The 19362-nt window shown below is 40.0% G+C and overlaps 1 protein-coding gene across 1 annotated transcript in view; it reads left to right on the forward strand.

Annotated features, from left to right (window-relative positions):
- The window catches only part of DBX2 (developing brain homeobox 2), a 19705-nt gene extending 1880 nt beyond the window's left edge, over positions 1-17825 (forward strand). The window contains exons 2-4 of the mRNA XM_014963463.1: positions 10390-10485; positions 15182-15369; positions 17239-17825. Coding sequence (XP_014818949.1) covers positions 10390-10485; positions 15182-15369; positions 17239-17559 — 605 coding nt within the window. The 3' untranslated portion in view covers positions 17560-17825. The remainder of the gene's footprint in view (positions 1-10389; positions 10486-15181; positions 15370-17238) is intronic.
- Positions 17826-19362: the final 1537 nt, after the last annotated feature.

Below are 19362 nucleotides of genomic sequence, written 5' to 3' on the forward strand. Positions count from 1 at the left end.
TTTGGGCCTTTTTTTCCCCCCCCCCCCCCCCCAAAATAAAGCTCTATGGAAAATGGTAAATTAATGTGTACAGAGCACAAGGGGAGAAACCAGATGCCCCAGAACTCATTGTCACAGGTAAACTTTTCCTAAGTATTACAAAAGTTCCTGAATGCCGAGTTTTTCAGTGCTTGCTCCTGGGATTAGTTCTTTCTTTAATTGGCCTGCAGCGGTGCTCCTGAATTTAGCAAAGTGTTGCAGGTCTGCCTAGGGATTTGATGTCCGATCCTACGTTTCTTCTGATCCTACGTTTCTTCTGATCCCGCAGCTCCCAGGGATTTCAGAGGGAGCTTTGGGCAAAAGCACCAGGCTCTTACATTTGAGCAGTGGGAAATACTAGGTTTCCTTGTATGTTACGGACTCAGGAAAAAAAAAGTCTCCTGCAAATGTAGATGTGCAACAAAGATGTATATATTCTAACAGGGATCTGTTGATTCTGATCTGAATTACATGTCTTAAAGTGATGAGGGCTCTTAGATGTCTGAACTTTCATAAATGTAAATTAGATTGGAACTGTCCGGCCCAGCCAGATTTTGTGGTTTCTAAGGAGTTTCTGGTATAGGCGTACTCTGGGGAGCGGTTCAGACCAGGCACTTGCGTTTGTGAGTAAGGCTGGGGTGCCTTGTTTATGCAGTGATAGGGCAAAAGAGTGTTTTGTCAGAAGAAGAATTTTAGCCTTCAGGTACTAATAAAGGTATTTCAGCTAAGGAATTAGTACGAAGTAGAGGTTTTTTAATTCACTGATTTTTGTGAGTATTCACTGATTTATTTTTTATTTTTGTGTGTGAGTTTTTGGAGGAATAAACTCACTCCTATTTGGATGCCCAAAATCACATGGCATTTTGGATAATTTTAGTCTAAGTCTTTAGTAAGACTATTGAACATCATAAAGCAAAGTGTTTTTTTAATCCTTTTTAACTAGCAAGTGCTTTATAGGTCACGCAGGGACTAAAGTGCTCTAACAAGCTAGCTTGGCGTAATGCAGGATTTTTTAAATAATAAAAAATGCTATAGGAAAGAGAATTGAACATTATCAGATTTTTTGCAATCAGTAATCTGTATTGCTCCTGTAGTCCCAAATTCTGGTGAGGTCACCAAGAGTTCCTAGAAAGGAGGGAATATAAAATCACACCAGGGACTGGAATTGAACGAGCTGAACCTTTTTACAGTTCCAAAACCAACATATATTTGCAGTACCTATTGAGGAAAGACATGAAGAAAGCACTCAATTTTAGGGTACCTTTTAACACTCCATAAAAGTCCCAAAGAATGAAAATCCTGTGTTCTCTCTGTAGACTGGAAAACTCTTATCCACGGCTGCAAAGGGGACCGAGTGGGATGGCACTCCTCGTCTGTGACGTCTGGTCGTGGTAGCTTTTCCCTTTGTAGCTCCTCAGCAGCAGAGTTTTAGCAGCAAGTTTCCCCATCATTTACAGGTTTCACTGGATTTAGTTTGATGATTTAAAGTGCTTATCTGCATACATATTTTGAGTTCTCCTCTAAAGTTGTCCTAAAGGAAAAGCTGAAAAAGTACTCTCAAAGTATCACACCGTAAAATACATCATCTATGAGTCGGCTTGAAAGAAACATATTTATGTTGTCTGTAAAAGATTAAAATCATCACTTTCTATCATTACATTGTTTTTTAAAAATGAAATGTAATCAAATCATAGGTTTTTAAAATTAATTTAGTTTATTTTGACTTAAGAATACAACTGCATGAACGAGCAGCATATTACATAAAACTTAAGAGGGAGAAGCAGAAGGAGCGCTATTACTAGAGAATAAACTCGCCTGCCTCTTGCGACGGTGTGCCATGTGGGATTCCCACAGGCTTTCTGGCATCTTGCTGTGCAGCCCCAGTGCAGGTGGTGAAACTGGGCTGAACTGGGCCCACTGGCTCCAGCGGGCATGGTGAGCGCCGTGCTTCTGTCCAGCTCAATGGAGTTTCTCCACACCTGCGCATTGTAGGGCCCGATTCTCCTCTTTTAAGACCTTTTGCCTCAATCGAATATGTGCATAATGCTGCCTTCTGCTGTGTGAGAACTTTCCACACTGTGTTTTTGTAGCCCTGGCCAGATGAAGTGCGGAATCTGGTCCTGCTTTTTAAACACTGGATGCCCCAGATTCTGTTCTTCCTGGCTAAAAACTTTAAAAAATGCGCTGTTGTTAAGCAGCATTTCCCAGTAAAACATATTACAGCTGTGTAGCTTATACTTGCACTTCCTCTTAAGGGATGAGGGAAGCTCCAGATGAAAGTTCTGAGCAAACTGATGGACTCTTAAGTGTGGAGGAAGTCCTCAATTTCTGTTTGCTAGTCTGGGATTTGGTCCCTCTCCTTGAACCATCCTATTCAAGGAGCTATCTCTCCTTGAATGCTGTCATTACTTTCTGGAAAATTTAGAAGACAGTTTTCCTCAGCGTTTTCTGACAGGAAAATTATCCAAAGGATGCTGAGATGTAGTCTGTTGTAGCATAGGTGCTTGAAAGAGGGTCACATCTTTCCTCATGATTTGGTTTCCAGAAGTATTAGATGACACCAGGTCACAGTTACTTTGCTACCTGAAATTATTTTCTCAAAATCTCTGCTCTTCTCAAATAGTTTGCCCTGGAGAAGGATGACAGTAAGTGCTCTACAGCCTGAGTATTCAGGTCACGGGTTGTATGACTCTGAAGATGAGCATACATGGCAAGAACCTGGCTTTCTGCTTTAATCTTGGTGTTTTGATATATTAATGGAGAAAGAAAACTAAAAAGTGCAGTGAAACAAGGCAAAAAGAAATGAGGTGACTTGCCTGAGGTGACTTGCCTAAGGTGATAGGAAAACTGGTGGCATTGCAGGGAAATAAAACCAAGCCTTCCTCTGCTGACTAACTCTTTGGACCAGCATTGTTTTTTTTCCCCCTCAGGTGATGACAGTAATTCTGTCCTGCAACACTCTTAATCAGTAGGCTTTATTTCCCATTTTTAGTAAAATCTCATGTGTTTCTGACAACCAGAAGATATTTGCATTACTGAAATTAGGTGGGTTTTTTTCCCTTCATTTTGCAGCCCCTCTTAGTGGATAAATGCTTATTAATTATTGATTTCAAAACAACTGTCAGCCAGAGCGTGTCCTCAAGCGATATGTAACACTAACTTTCACTAAAACAAAAGGCAGGAAAGAGCTAAGTGTTATTATCTCCTCTTCCTCTAGACTTGCATCAACCTCTGGAATGTGCTACACTCACTCAGGCAACAAGTTGTTGACCAAAGTCTCAAGATTTTCTTGTTTTGTTGGTGTTTTCTGGGGATAGAAATTTTCTTTAGGGTGGGGAGATCTAGTTGGCATCTTTTGTTACGTCCTGATTGCCAGGAGCATTGAGGTTCCTCCATTGTTTTAAAAGTTTGCCTTTGGAGACAGAGAAGTTTCTGTAAGTACCAGAAATCGCAAACTGATTTCTCCTTGGTGCAGCATCTTTTCCTGCTTTGTGAACCATTTCATGGAACTGGTTTGGGGTGCCCAGCTTACCTTAAGAGTGGGTGCAAAATGGCTTATTAAAGGGCAAATCTTTGTCCTCGTCATAAGGTCGCCAGAGCCAGACTGGTGCCAGCTACGCTCCGACCCAGCCACCGGTCTGGCAGCCTGGGCTCAGCGGGGAATACGAGGGTTGGCTGGGCACTGCTCTTGCCTCCGGCCACCCTTGCTGCGGAAGAGTTTGGTCCTCAGTAAAGATTTAAGCCCTGCCAGAAGATCTCAAAGCCGCGCTAGGACAGCAAGTGATGGGGTTTTTACAGAAAAGCCGTTCACCGAGGGGAAACCGTGGAATCAGCAGTGTCTTCAGTTAGCGAATTAACTTCTGTTAAATGTATTTTGTATTGCAGAATGAGCTGGTCTTCTGAAATCTTGTAGTATATTCTTCATTTTTTTAGAAAACACGGAGAATGAGATAAGTGTTGATCTCATCAGGCAACTTCTCTACTTGAGTGCAGATTTCAGGTTTCATTGTAGTGTGATTTTTTTTTTTTTTTTTTTTTTGCATCAACAAATTCTCCTGAATTTTGGAAGTCAAGTTCTCTGCCTCCGTTGCCTGCCAAAACTGTTTTGCATTCTTGTATAATGCAGTTCTGCAAAATAACTCTAATTTTTCTAAATGGCACTTCTGTGGTCACTCATGACCCATAGAAGAATTGGGAAGGTAATTTTTTCAAAATGAAAACAAGTGCAGGTATATAAAGTAATAGGAGGTTGTACATATGTTAAGGATTTTACCTTTTCTGCATGAATCTTGGACAATTTGGTGTGGCTGAAGTCCCTACCCCTGCAATCTTGTAACTATGAATATCTCGGATTTCAACCTGAAATAATATTTCCTTGAACAAATGTAAAAAGACTAAAAACTTGATTTGTTTAAAAAAAAAAAAAAAGAAGAAGAAAATAAACCAAATCCACCGTTTGTTATTTTTTCATTCTAACAATGTTTGGCCAATCTTGAGACTTCTGTCTTCTTGGAGCTGGCAGTACTGCAACAAGTAAAGACTGGTCTAGCTAGGAAATTTTAGCTAATCGGTGCCTACCCTTGGAATAAATGGTACATTTTTGCCTATGGTAGGATTTTGAATTAGGGCTGTAACAATGGAAAATCTCTTGCAGCATATGACCCTAATTTTGTCTTGCTTGACTAAATTATTTCTACAGGAATTGTAAGATGTTGAAAATCAAAGAAAATAACTTTAGTGCCTTTATGGCTGCATTTTACAATTTTTTACAGGGTCTTTATGGCCATACAGGGCATTGTATTCTTTTGATGTTACCAAAGGGGGATAAGAAGAATGTTAGTAATTCCACTGTGTATTAAAAAATAGTTGTTTTGTCTAATCTAGTTGTCTAAGTCCCTGTCTGATCCGTAGTCAAGACAGAGAGATACTTCCAGAGGATGACACAGCTTACCCTCTTAGACGTCTATTTTAAGGTGGTGAATCATGATATAGAGCTACTTACTGCTGCTTCTTGAGTGTACAGGAGTCTCAGACAAGGAGGTTAGGCAACACACTGAACTTCTAGACAGAGAAGTGACAGTAATGCCCTTTTTGGTGAGCAATGTTAAGCAGAAGGTGCTGGGGCACACTAGTGCATGGGCATCTCCTTCAGGAGAAGGACAAAGCTGGAGACAAAGCTGGTAAATCCACAGCTTTGCCCATCCCCATCTACATTTTTCTTCTCCGTAGCAAGGCTATGTACGAGACATGGAGAGGGAGGAAGCCACCTTTACTGCTGACACCAGGAGACCCATGGAGTCTTTGTCAAAGGTGTGGGGTTTGGTTGGTGCTTTGGGTTGTCCCAGTGGTGAAACCTGACTGTGCATTGTCACAGGCCTGAGGCACCCATGTTTCCTTAGGTGGAGAAAACCCAATCCTACACGTATAGCAAATCATGCCCTAATAATAAGGCATGTGAATGATGCCTCTGAAAATAGCTGAGATTACATGAATCACTGTCAAATCTGCAGCGTGACTCTGTCAGCCTCTACATTGCTCTAGATGTAAGGAAATGATGATCGTGCCATTGCCACATTTCAAGCCCTTTTTGGTGTGACTAATCTGCTGATTTTTGAAAGCCCCATTGAGACCCAACATAAAAATGCAAGCCTGCTTCTCGCATCCGCTTTTTGTGTAGGATTTCAAATTGCATATTTAGGACTGCAAAGCCCTTTCTATAAACGTTTGCCAATGTTTTAAAACTGATCCTCGTGTGCTGCCCTGGTCTGCCCTTTTGGCTTGACTTGGTTTGAGCATTGGGGGTGCCCAGCTGCTGGTGGAACACTGTGCTCTGAACACAGGAGCTGCCGGGGACAGAGCCATGGATCGTTGCAGGACCCAGGGGTTGTGGTTCAGGAGCAGAGATGGTGCCATGTGGCTCAGCTGGACCCCCAGCCTGGCAGAGCTGCTGCTGGGCTCTTTGCAGGGAGCAGTTTCATGGCATGAAACTGTCCTGCAGCTGTGCAAAAGCATGATTTAATCATTGCCAGGAATGGACGTTGGTAGGAAATTAAAGTTTACTTGTGCCTGCTTCATGGGCCCAAAAGCATGCAAGTTTCTCAGATGAAATGGGATCGTTTTAGTGAGAATATTTGAAATTTGCCTGCCGGGGCTGGAGCTCAGGCATCACTGTGCAAAGCAGTTCATGTGGACATAGCAATACTTGGAGAATTTAAGGGCTGTGTTGACGCAGTTTGAGGTCTGTCTGTGCCTGTGCTTACTCCTTTTTTTGTTGGTTGGCTCTAGGCAGCTTTCTCAGTCACTCTTCAGAGGTGTCGGCTCTCTGCACAGGATTATACCATGTTTTTATCAGTTAACTGTAAAAAAACCCCAACAAACTAACAGCACGTGCAGTGAAGGACCCGTGTATGGGTAATACCAGAAGTTTACCATCAGTTCACATTTCTTCTGATGCCCCTTTCCCCTTTCCTGTTGGTTAACGGCCTACACTGTTTCCCAAGTCATTGCACAAAATCAGGATTAGGAAAAGCAAACAGTGCCTTGAATAATGTACCATTTTTAATTTAGATATCCACTTGAATTGGATTTTACTTAGGAACCTTAATATCAAAATGGATAGTTAAAGGGAAAACTTCTAGTCCCACTGTTGGCATGACTTCTTAGCACAGGAGGGCTTTGGAATTTAGAATATCTTCAGAGCTGGAGGTATATTTTAAAATATCAGTATCTGAACTCATATCTGAGTTTTAGCAGTGGAAGAGCTTGAGGTCCATTGGCATGTTTAGTATCATTTTATTGTTTGTTTATAAAATGCTTTGGATTCACAAAACTGAATGTAAATGAGCATTATTACTAAAATTTTGCATGTAGCAATAGTGTCAAAATAATTTCCCTTTTGTGAAAAAATAAATTATTGATTTCATTTTAGATATTTCATCCTTTTATATTTATGACCTGATAAATTTTCTTTTAAAGCATATAGTACGTTTTTTGGAGTGCCAAAAGGCACTTATACCCTACTCTGATACTTCATTTTCATGCGTCTGTGAAGCTAAACGTGTAAAGTCTCAATCCTGTGAAATGCTTAGTTCTGAAACACAGTCTCTGTTTTATGAGATGGGAATGCTAAGCAGAAAAATAATTAGATATCTTGAATAGAAATTATTAAAATTTGGCCCATGGTTAATGCTTATTCCACATGGCTGGAAGCAACGTCTGCTTTTTAGTTAAAGTGTCCTTCATTCTGGCCAACAAATACAGAACTAATATTCTGACATTTCAGCAATTTTCAGCCTTATGTGAACAGCAAACAGTGTTTGCTTCAGACATATCATGGCCACTCTACCAATATTTGATCACCAAACTACGTGGCCAGAAAATAAAAGCATAGGCAATGCTTGTATTATGTTATACAAAATATTTGTATGTGTTATGTTGAAGCATCAACATTTTTCTCTACACAGAGCTTCTAAGGTACAGTGGAGTATCCCTATATTATGCCAGATTTTTTAGTGATCTAACTTTCTCTAAGGGCTACACAGTGGTTTGAGTGCAATAGATAGGACCTGAGGATGTAGTTTGTTATACCTAACGTAGAATTCATTTGTATATCAGTGTAATTGGAGCACATTAAAGACTTTTATAAACTGGACATACACATTGTCTGTAGGTTTAGGGAAGCATAATGCCATAATTCCACAGGATCTAGAATAAATCAATCTTGAGAAACAGTCTCAGAAACTGCTTAGTTCAGAGTTATGTGAGGTTATTACCTGCATCTTATTTCTTAAGCAAATGTTATGCTTTAGAGAGAAATGCACCATGCTGCCTGAAAAGACGGTTGGTTGAGGGAATAAGTAAAATGCCCAAGCAAGCCAGAAGCATGATTTCCATTGACTTGAGCAGAATTAGTGCCATGATCTCTGCTGTTTGCATCATGGTGCTGTGCTAGTCCATTACACCATTACCAGCACCTCCCATGCAAATAACCTGGCAGATTTGGGGCTTTCTTATGCAAGATGTGTCACGTTTTGACCCTGATCCATCTCCTGACCTTTAAGCTTGCAGCTTGCTTGTTGAGAGACTTAGTGAATGGAGAAAACTCTATCCTTTCCTATTCCTCTATCTCTATTTGCAGGAGCGTGCTATCTATCTGAAGCAATAGCTTATTCAGTTCTGGCTGTATCATGTATCATTCTGAGCACCACAGTATCAAAAAAGAGCAAGGAACTGGAGAGAGTTAAGAAACCATAATAGGGAATATCAAGGACAGGCAGACATGTCTGACAAAAGTCAAGTGGCATGAATAAGGTGCTCGAGCAATGATTAAGGGGAATAGGGCATTGTAGCAGTCAAGGAACATTCGAGACGTACGCAAAGGAAGCAAAGAAATTGGGTGTAGTACCTTTGGTACACTAAGTTGTATTTTTAGAAGCGGATGACTGTAAGGGAAACTTGATAATGGCATGAGGAATGTGACTGCCAAGGGAGGGAGGAAAAGCTCTTCACCTAGGAGTTTGGAAAATACAGCAGATAAAATGTTAGCAGCAGATAAAATGTATTGTCAAGAACAAGCTCTCTAGTTCAGGAGGAATGGCTGAGATTACCTGGCAGGTATTTTCCTTCCCCATCTCCTGTGCTTCTTCAGTTATAGTCAAATCCTTTCCAACTTACACACCCCACCAGTTGCATTGAAGCCCCTTGGATATGTAAGAGGTAAAATTTGGCTGCACCTTCTCAACTCTTTTAACCTCTTCAGGACACAGTTCTACATTTGATGGTCTTGTGTGAAAGAGAAGCTTTAGAATACTAATGCCTGGTGTAAATAATTCCTTTTTGTAAGTGTTTTGCAAGTGTGCACCTCAAAATAGGCAACTAGTTCCTCTTAAAGTGTGTTTATATTTCGTTAGAAACAGTGAAGTGTTGATGAAAAGCTGTAGTAATAAAAAGCTTATCAATTTGTTATGACAGTTGAAATTTTCACCCAAGCTTGTAGGAAGTAAGACAAAAAATAGAGGTAAATATTTTCATAATGTTCAGAGTTAGGCTTCTGGAGCAATAGTTCATTGCTTTGGGGGATCAGCAGATTTGAACACCAGAAAAGTCATTAAGATGCCCTAATATGTACTCGGGAACCTAATTTTGCATGATCTTTGGTTTTAATTCCAGTAGAACACTCTTTAAAAATAAAGAACATGGCTTAGATACGTTTATCTATTTAACTATCTTTCTTCCTGATTATTTCTTAACTTTTTAATCTGAGTACGGAGTTACTCTTTTTTTAATTAATGAAGTTATTTATAGAAATTTTGAAAAACTACAGTACAAAGTCTAGAACTGTTTATTTTCTACCTAAATCAAGACAGGAAAGTGACATAAATGTTTTGATGTGGATCACATTTTACAAGTGGTCATTACAAGTGATTGTTTTACATTCTAGCAAGCATGACACATCTATTTTCAAAAGAAAAAATATTCAAAGTTTCATAGTTGACTAGTACGAGCAGAAATTAAAAGGTAATTAAGATTAATGGAAAAGCCCATGAGCTTTATAGAAAAAAAATAAGGAATTATTAGATAAGGAAGACCTTTCCAAGATTTGGAAGCACTTTTCAGACATAGCAGAGACTTTTGATTCATTGGTTCAAAAAATCCTATGGAAATTTTACCAAATATTTCCTAATTCTGTGAAATGATTTTGCAATTTTGTATTGTATGAAGCAGAGCCTTCTTCAGCAAGTGGTTTATTTGAATTTAGAGCAATTTCCCAGCGAGAACAAGTTTACTATCAGGATAGCAGAATCAGGCCCTGTAGTTTGTGCCTGTAGAGCTCAGCTGGATCATCTCACTGCATTTTGTAGACTTTTATTCATAAAGGTTTCTTAATTATTGAAGACCTTATTGGTTTGAGTTCTAATAACAGCAGAAGAGACAAGATTCACTTTTTGATTCTGTTTCTCTAGGGTATCATGCTTACTAGAGTTATTTAAAATAACTTTTTCAGATGCATTATACTCATTGTTTCAACAATATATTATTTAAACAACATGGTCAATCCCAATATTTAGGGAAAACCCTCCATAATTATAACAATTACCAGAAGTAAATTTCCAATCTGCAGAGTTTCATTCTTATTTTAAATACATTGAGAGTTTTGCATATTGTATTTAAGCTACACATGTAAAATAACCTTGCTAAATTAAAGAGCAATTACTTGGTTTATCATTGTTTGCCTTAAAAATATCACCATCTTGAAAAAAGGAACAAGAACCTGTGGGGCAGGACTTTACACACTGACTTTTTGGAGGACTGTTGTTATGAATATCACCTAAGCTCAATGGATAATCAATTAGATCTCTGCTTTCTTTGCAGCTCTTTCCAAACACTTTTTTCTCCGAGCCCCGCCATTCTACTCAGCATGCTGCGGTGGGTCCTGTCAGCACCCTGCATCCCCCACTGCTTTTCCAAGTAAGTTTTTATGCTTCATCAGTAATGCTTGAGTTATTCTGTAAACCAAAGCAGCAGGATTTAATGTGTTCTGGAAAACTAATTGGTGATGCAATGGCAGCAGCTAATTCCTTAGTAAAATCACAGCAATCCTATTCAGAGGCTTTCCAAAGATTTATCAAACTTAAGTACACTGACCAATTGTGAGAGGTTTCTAATGGCATTGAGACACCCAGACAGAACTAACCTAGGAAAGCTCCTTGTTTTCAGTTTGCTAGAAAAGATTCTTTAAAATCAGTAACTCCTTAAAAAAATCTGTGTCAACAAACGTTTGCAAATAAGAAAAGAAAAGAACTGAAAGATCTTAAAATGGATCCTGCATTTTAATGCCTGTGAGGGATAAATTATGACTTGGGAAGCCCTAGCGTTAGTTAAATAAAACAGTAATTATTTTTGTAGTAGTCAAATGCATGCACTTGTTTAATTTTATTTTATTCTTTAATTTAGAATGGAAAAAAAAATAATTGAAGAAGTAAGTTGAAGAGAATTTTGGCTAGTATACAGTGTATGCTCAGGATTAAGTCTTGGAACACACTTCCATTTAATCCAAACCTAAATTTAACCTTGATTGTGAAGTTTGCGTGCCGTAGTGTAAGAATGGGACATTCATGATTTTACGTGTATATGGCTCAAGAATACAAACAGAAGAGGCATTTCCTAGTGCCTCAAAATGGAGAAAAAGCACAAATCGCCTTGCAAATCCAAATGAAAATTAGAGTTTATGCATGCTCTAGCATATATATTTTTTTTTTTTTTTTAATCACAGTTGCATTCGAAACCTTCCTGACTACGTGCATGCGTTTTATGAATGTTTCAGAAGGGCAGTTGCTAAGTTGAATGATTCTTGACAAGTGAGGCAGCAAATGCTGGCAGTTTAATGAGCTGCAAGTTTGTGAGCACCTCTTTAGGGGGCTGACACTTTCCCACAGAGCGTTTTACATGGCCCCGGCTCTCCCACAATGCCTGACAGCACCATGACCAATCACCACTTTCACTTTACTCATCCACACGCGACCTCACCACAATTTTTCACTGTGCAGATGAACTTTAGGAACCATTTCACATTGAAAAGGCCTGGGCAAGGGTCAGTTGCCCTTTTGTATGGCCATAAAGCAATACTCTATGTGCCAGTCTTTTCTCCTGTCTCACATTCCAAGAGATTTTCTGGACACCATTTAAAGCACTTGACTGAAAAATAAAGCAGTGAATGAAACTGACTTTTATAGACTCATTCTAGCTCATCTTCCCATATAACCCTGTCTACCTGAAAGGGGATTTAGTGGATGAGCTGAGTGTATACAGGGACTTGCTGAATACATAGGCCCATTATCAACTCTGGGGATTGTTTATTAACCAGGACTGATACACTACTATTTTGGAAGTGACCTATTAATTGTCCATTTAACTAGAATGTATTGAATTCAAATGAAAAAATGGAAACCATGACTAAAGCTTTTACTTGCTCCTTCAAGGTGGTCTCTGCCATGAAGGCAAATGAAGATTGTTCCACAGATTAAGAGGACATTTATCACTATATATTAGGGTACAAAGGAAAGACTTAAAAAAAATCCAGAGCAAAACAAAAATCAAACCAGCAACACAAGAAATAGTTGGTAACAGGTTCACATTTATGTCAGCAGAGCACTAAAGCTTTTGATGCACGTTCAGAGTGACAGGCTGCAAATGGATTTATTTAATTTTGATGGAATTGTTGTAATGTGCGAATGACTGCTTATCCCACCATATTGAAAAGTCCTTGAATCCACGAACTGAAATTTAGTTTTTGTGTGAATAATCAGAATGCACTTTGAACTATGGTATATTCTTACAAAAATTCTCTAGGGTGGTCAATTAGGGGTGGCTATTTGCTATCCCAAACACGAGTTTCAAATTTTTTGACCCAGTGGCTGTTTGCTAATGCTTGTGAGCAATCTGCTCATCATTAAATTTTGTTTAGCTAGGCCTTTAAAATCAGTCACATACTATGCTTTAGAGTGTGTAGATTCTTTGCTATTAAATTAGTCTAATACAGGTGTTAAGCTGTACCCTACGTACTGCCTGCACAGGAATTAATTGGTGCCTCGGGGCCCTGGCAGGAGGTTGTTTCTTTGCTGATTGACTGTTAACAACCAGCCAGGCAAGACAAATTTTAAGGGGTCACATAATCTGGCGTTCTCTGTCCTTGGCTGACAACTCCATTGTGGCAGGAAGGCCGGGAGGCGAGGACCGGCCCTGTTACGCCTCTTCCCTCGCTGGTGTCTCTCGTCCCGCGGTGGGGATGAGGGAAGCACCAGCTCCTCCGCTGTCAGCCTGTACCTTCCAGTAAATTTGAGAATGGCTGATGATTCATCAGAAACTACTCTGAGGCTGCCTGGAAAAAGGTACCTAAATTTACCAAATTCAAGGAAGAAGGAGACATAACCTTCTTGAGGAAGAACAAGTGTTTGCCTCCAGCCTCATGGACAGAATGGGAGCTTGGGGTGGGGGCAGTGAGGGTGCTGTGCACTCTTCAGAGAAATATGAACCCAGCTTGCCCTTTGCAGAAACCTTCATCATGACATTTTGACTTTTGTTCTGCAGATAGTTTATGTTGGTTTGGACGGAGTCTGACTGTGTCTCACTGTCTCATAAATATCAGGACAGTAACCAGTAGGTTATGATTTTTGTATCTGATCTCAAACATAATTTTGAAAATTGTAGTGCATCTGTATAAATTTTGACTTCTTTATATTGTAACATTTAAAATCATAAGAATTACTTTTTGCCACAGGCTGTTTGGGGGAACAAATGTAAGGATGGCTTTTTGAAGAGTGAAAAAATTCAAGAAAGCCATGTCTAGCAGAATACAATGGTTCCTAAATCAGTTATGTTTGACAGTGGCAGTGTATTTTAGGGAAGCAGCGTTGTATACTTGCTGAGCTTCTAGTCCTTTCCAACCTAGACAATTCTGTGATTCTTCCTCTACTGGTTACAGCTGGGGGCAGGATACAGGGATAATATATGTGGTATCAGACCGGTCACACATGCACTACAAAAGTATTTAGTCAACTTTGCAAGACATGCACAGATACACTTCAGTTTCTCAGCATTATACATACACAGTTCTACAATATCCTCAGTGTATGTGTGTTTGTTTCTCTATGGGTGTTTAAAGATACACATGCCCATGTGTGTATATATGTATAATATACAGAAGTTGAAAGGTGGTGTAGCCCCAAGCAACAGTTTGTGAAAGCTGCACCTGGATGTAATTAGTATTTTCAAGGGCACTGTATTGAACAAATGTGTTTAATTCCCCCAACATCGTTACAGCCGACTAGAATAGAGAGACTTTTTCACAAAAGAATGTGCAGTCTTGTAGACAATCTGCTCTGCCATTGGCTTCGATGTGAAAGTGACCAGATCCTTGGCAGAACTTGAAGAGCAGCACACCTTTGCAGCTGCTGTAACTATAAACTGGGATGGCAGTCTTGGCCCGTGTACGTGGGAAGGTGGACAACAGGAGGGCAGCTTGCACCTTTATAGTCTCAATTGCACATGATGCAAACTAAAGCCACCTTCCTGGCTGCCCTCCTACAGGAAAATCGTCGGTTGTTGGTGGCTCTACAGCCATGGCACAGGTTTCTGAGCCAAAGGCTAGCTCTTTCCTGGCCTGCTTGCAGCTGCCCCATGAAATTACCACGTCGGTGCTTGGTGATAGGCCCTGTTCAACTGGCCTCTGGTGTTGCTCCCTGGGCAAGCATCTGGGGAAGCTGGGAGCCCTGGAGGTGTCCTGAGCCTCACCAGGGACTGCTCTCCATATACCACATCCTTCTAGGGGAGAGGGAGCATGGGAAAGCACTGTGGCTCCAGGCTTTATTGGGTGTGAGGAAGGGGAGAGATTTATCTGGGTTTGGGTTTTCTGTGCTCTGTGTGAGGCCAATGAAGGGAACACTTCTACTTTGCCCCTGCAGCTCTGTCCCCCAGCCCCTCTGTTTTCTAGGGTAGGGTTCCCTTTAGGCATGGATCAAGGGGATGGGATTGGATTAGTTGAAAACTGCCCTTCCAGGACTTGCTATGAGATGTCAAAGGATTAGAAACCAGGCTGAAAGGACTAAGTTCAAGTACTCCCCAAATGCTGTAATAAAGAAATTGCTGCAGTTTGTAGAATAAGTAAGTGAATGGCCAGGGATTTTCTGAGAAATAGTTCCCTCTGAAAGCCTTTCGTTAGTAAACAAAACTAAAGAAAGCCTATTTTCTTTAAGTTGTTATTGTGGACCACTTTTATCTGGTTCTGCATTCAGACAAGGAGAAATAAACTCCCAGGAAAACTTACTGCAGTTTACTCAGTGATGATAATGTGCAAAGGAAAGCACAGAAGTTTCTCCCTGACTATATTTGAATTTTACAGTAGCATGGGCCCTGTGTTAATGTTTCTCTATGAACTCATCTGATTTACTTTTTATCATGTCAAGGGGAGACTTTTGACCACTGACAACACCTCTGGATCCAAGTGAGGATTTAGGCCTTAATGAACGTGACTGAAGCATTACGACACACTTGTAACACCAACAAATCAAAAGTGGGACAGTAGTCTGCTAGCATTATAATGAACAGCACTTAATATTTCTCTGATATGCATCAGATATTATGTGAAACTCTCATCCATTTCTACTAGGAGAGGAAAGTGTCCTGCCTCTTCTGACCCAGGAGTCTAACTCCAAAGCCCGGAGAGGTATATTAAGAAGAGCTGTCTTTTCCGAAGACCAGAGGAAAGCTTTGGAGAAAATGTTTCAGAAGCAGAAGTATATCAGTAAAACAGACAGGAAGAAACTGGCCATTAACCTGGGTCTAAAGGAGTCTCAGGTAAGGAATGACAGAGCATCTGTGACTTTCTGTCTTTTTGAAGAAAAATCGTTAAAATGACTTCGAAGGAGGAAAACTGAACAGCACAGGGGCAGCTCGGAGCTCCTTCACTGAGCAAAGACCTCAGTAAATCAGTGGCAGTTTTAAACCACAAACGCCTAAACAGGTTCCTAGTTTATTTTCTGAAGGTGTACATTCAAAACTTGATTGCTTTGTTTTTGCACGGAGTGGGAGAAACGCCGCCTCTGTGTTTCATTTCCAGCTCCCAATTTGTTGCCTGACAGAGCCTTCTCAGGAGCTTTGGGGTAGGGAACGATGCTCCATCCCACTGCCTGATAAGCAGTGATCCAGGCAAAAAACAGCGGAGCATAGAGCCCTCCCGCTTTCCTTGGAGCACCCTTTGCACTCACAGATGAACAGTTAGTGACAGTGCAATCAACAGCACTTGCTCTAAAACCATTCTGCCCCAAGAGAGAGGCAGCTATCCCTACAGGAAGAATCTTAGCTGCACAAGGAAAGAGATCCTTGGAGCTGGGAGAAACTATAGAAGGAAAAATTTTGCAGGGTGACCTTGTAAAAGGCTCCCACTTTACTTACTGATTCACATTTCATGGGATTTTTCACATGAGTCTGAATTGGCCTGCTGCAGGACTTCAGAGTTTGGCTGAGGGTCTAATACCTCCAAGAAAGCTGTTCTGACTGGACGAGTACATTAATGGTGGTGCTGAGTGGCCGTAGCTCAATGTGGATTCTCAGGGTCCTGACCTAGCTGCAGATAAAAACATGCCTAGCCTAAAGAGCACAAAACCTGAAAGAAACTGGAAAAACTGTGAGGGCATGTAACAGCAGAAAATGAACATGGTAGCTGCTGGCAGGTGGGATTCTGAAGGTGCTGGAGTAGATGCAGATCTCTAGAGTACAGAGAAGTACAGTACTTTTTCTTCATGAAATAAAGAGCCATTCCTGTGAAGGCTAGTTCTTCAATTTTCTGACCAGTTGTGCTGGAGGAATGGTACATGCCATCTAAGGCAATGATTAGCAAACCTTTGAAAGCATAGCCCCTTTATCTTCATATCAAGTATCTGAATACCAGAACTAAATGCAAATATTTACTGGAAAATAGAACATAATCTGAATAATTTGAGTTATTCCCCCTCCGCCCCTTCTCTTTATGTAAAACCAGTTCCTAGATGTATATTTCCCAAAACTTTTCCCAGCATTTCATCAATACCATTGAATGCTCATGATCAAGCTTTGCAACTCAAAGATTTTGAAAAATTGATTTTATCTCAAAAGCCCATGGATTCTAGGCAGCTCCTGGAAAACTGTAGCCAGGCAGACAGAATGTCTCCAAATTCTCACTACTTTGTCATATGTCATCACACACGTTTTGGAGCTGTATGGCCAGGCTGTTTTTAGCTATGCTTGTGAAAGGGACAGTTGCAGTTCTTAGAGCCTACTTTAAATAGAAGGCTTCACATCACCAGTAATATGACTTAGTTTTGTTAATGATGATGCCAATTTACTCTGAGAATCCTTTTTTATCTAAAAGGATGTTCTATAGGAAATTGCTCTATCCCTAGCCACCATCCTGTCCTTTTTCCAGGTTAAGCTAAATAATCACCTGTTTGAGGTGATGAAAGCCAAGGAGAGTATTTGGCCCAGCTGTCGTAAATAGTGATGGGAGAATCCTCAGTGGATGTCAGTCAGTCAGCTTCACTGGATCTGCTATGACATTGAATAAGGAAGGAAGATGAAGCTAAGGGGATGGAAGGAAAAAAAAAACCTAAAACAGAAAACCTTGTTAGGGCAAAGTTTTCTTTAAACAAAGAAAAGAATGATAATAAACTCTCATTCACTTGCAAACAGGTGAAAATTTGGTTTCAGAATCGAAGGATGAAATGGCGAAACTCCAAAGAAAAAGAAGTGCTTTCAAACAGGTGCCTCCAAGAAGAAGGTCTTCAGGAGAACTACCTCTCACGATCCACCATGAGTTTTACCTCCCCATGCCCATCTGTGTGGGAAGTGTCTCAGGAGCAGGCAAGTCCAAGGTGGAGGGAGAATTCTCCAGGAAACTCGGAAAGACTGACTAGTACACAACCACCTCCAAGAGCAAATTCATCGCAGAGCCCACTGTATTTGTATCCTGACCAAGACGCTGCAAATAAGGCAGTTACATCATCAGCCTAAGGAAATAGGGGCAGTGTGTAAACTGAGTGGAGAGCACAGGCTTCAAATGAGCAGTCTTCTAAGACTAACAATATTTGGACATTGTAAAGCTAACTAGTTTATGCCTCATAAATTTGCTAAAGTCTAACACCATTAAAATGACAAACTAATGATTTAAGAAGTATTCTTCATTACTCAGTTTTTTTCTTGTGTTTTTTCGAGTCTTGTACTGATCTTAAAGTGAAATAGGAATTGGTGGTAAGTAAAATGAAGCAAAGAGCATGAAACTGAAATTGTGCTCTGATTTATACATCTGCACTGTATGCAATATTCATTAAAAACACACTGATAGAGAATCATTTTTATCTCTTGTTGCAGTCAGACCAATTAATTTCTCTTGTGCATGAGATAAGAATAACCCTATCTCCCTCAAGATAGTAAGTTGCTTTGGGTTCTTTTTGAAATTCATTAAATGACACAATAGGTTCATATTAGGCAAATGTAAGCATTTTTAGTAAGTTTTATCCATCTGTCCTCACGTATCATTATTCAGTCAGCTTTAAATGGCATGATCACAGGTCAGCTGATAACCCTGCTAAAGTGATCAATACTGAAAGACAACCAGCCAGCCAACCCTATGAAATATTCTGTGTTTAGATGACTGTGATTTGAATGTGTGCAGGGAAACACAATTCACTAACTCCTGTCTTCTGTCCTGTGGATGAACCTTCCAGCATTCTCAACTCTGAATTCCAGTGGCTTTTGTCAGACTGTTAGTGCAATCTCGTGCAATCTCTTCTGTATTTCAAAACTGTAATGGTAATATGCAGAGTTGTAGCCCAAATGCTCGAAGCAACAGAACTATAATTGGAAAAAGTGCCACTATAGCCATCTCGGAGAAGTACTTAAGGAGATGGCACCCAGCAGTAGCCTTATTTTCCCGACTTATTCCTATTTAAACTGGTGCCAATAAGTACACATTAGCCTATGTCTGTATCAAAGATAGGACAGTATTCTGTGTAATACAGGTAGCCTGAAGTAATATTATTAAAACTGTTTTACTTAAAATGATTTGCTTGCCTCATCCACTGTAAGGAAATCACTCTATGAATTTAAGTATCATTTTTTGTTTATTTGCAAGGCTTTATAGCTCAAAATGGGAGCAGAACATTTTTTTCTTGATCATATACTTATAAATGCCTTTGTTGAGAAGAAATTCTAAAGTTATTTTATGTTACAGGCAAAACCTTTGGAGAACCTTATGGTTTTATAGGGACTGTTTCATTTCTGGCAGATTCATATATTTTGTAGTCAAAAGAGATTACTGTGATAATCTAGTCCGGCTTTCCTCATCATGCATGCCATTAATGTTTCTAATTATTCTTGCCTTGAGCTCCAAAGCTTTTTGAACTGTATTGTATGTCTTTCAAAGAGCCGTGCAATTGTTTTTTTACGTTTTGCCTTTTAGTGGATGATCTACTTTTCCCCTTGTTATGTTTATGGTCTGAGAGGTGAAGTTTAGGTGCATTTGCAGCTAAAAAACTTGAGATTGCAGTGATGAAGCTTGTATCACAAACCTTATGCGTGACCAGGTTAGTTTTGTATCCTGCCTTATGTGTGTCTTGCCTTTTAAGTGGTCGACTGTGCAGTCCTAGTCTTGCATTATATGTTATTCTTTTGCACGTGATTTCCTACACTTGTTTTAAAGAAAAAAAGAAATTACAGAAAAATTAAGAGGCCATCTCCTCCTGTGGTCACAAACCCTCGTTAGTGTAAGCTGCTTAGATACCTCTCCTCAGAAGGTGCTTGCATGCATTTAGTATG

The sequence above is a fragment of the Calidris pugnax genome, unplaced genomic scaffold, assembly GCF_001431845.1.
Source record: "Calidris pugnax isolate Ruff unplaced genomic scaffold, ASM143184v1 scaffold44, whole genome shotgun sequence".
NCBI classification, from domain to species: domain Eukaryota; kingdom Metazoa; phylum Chordata; class Aves; order Charadriiformes; family Scolopacidae; genus Calidris; species Calidris pugnax.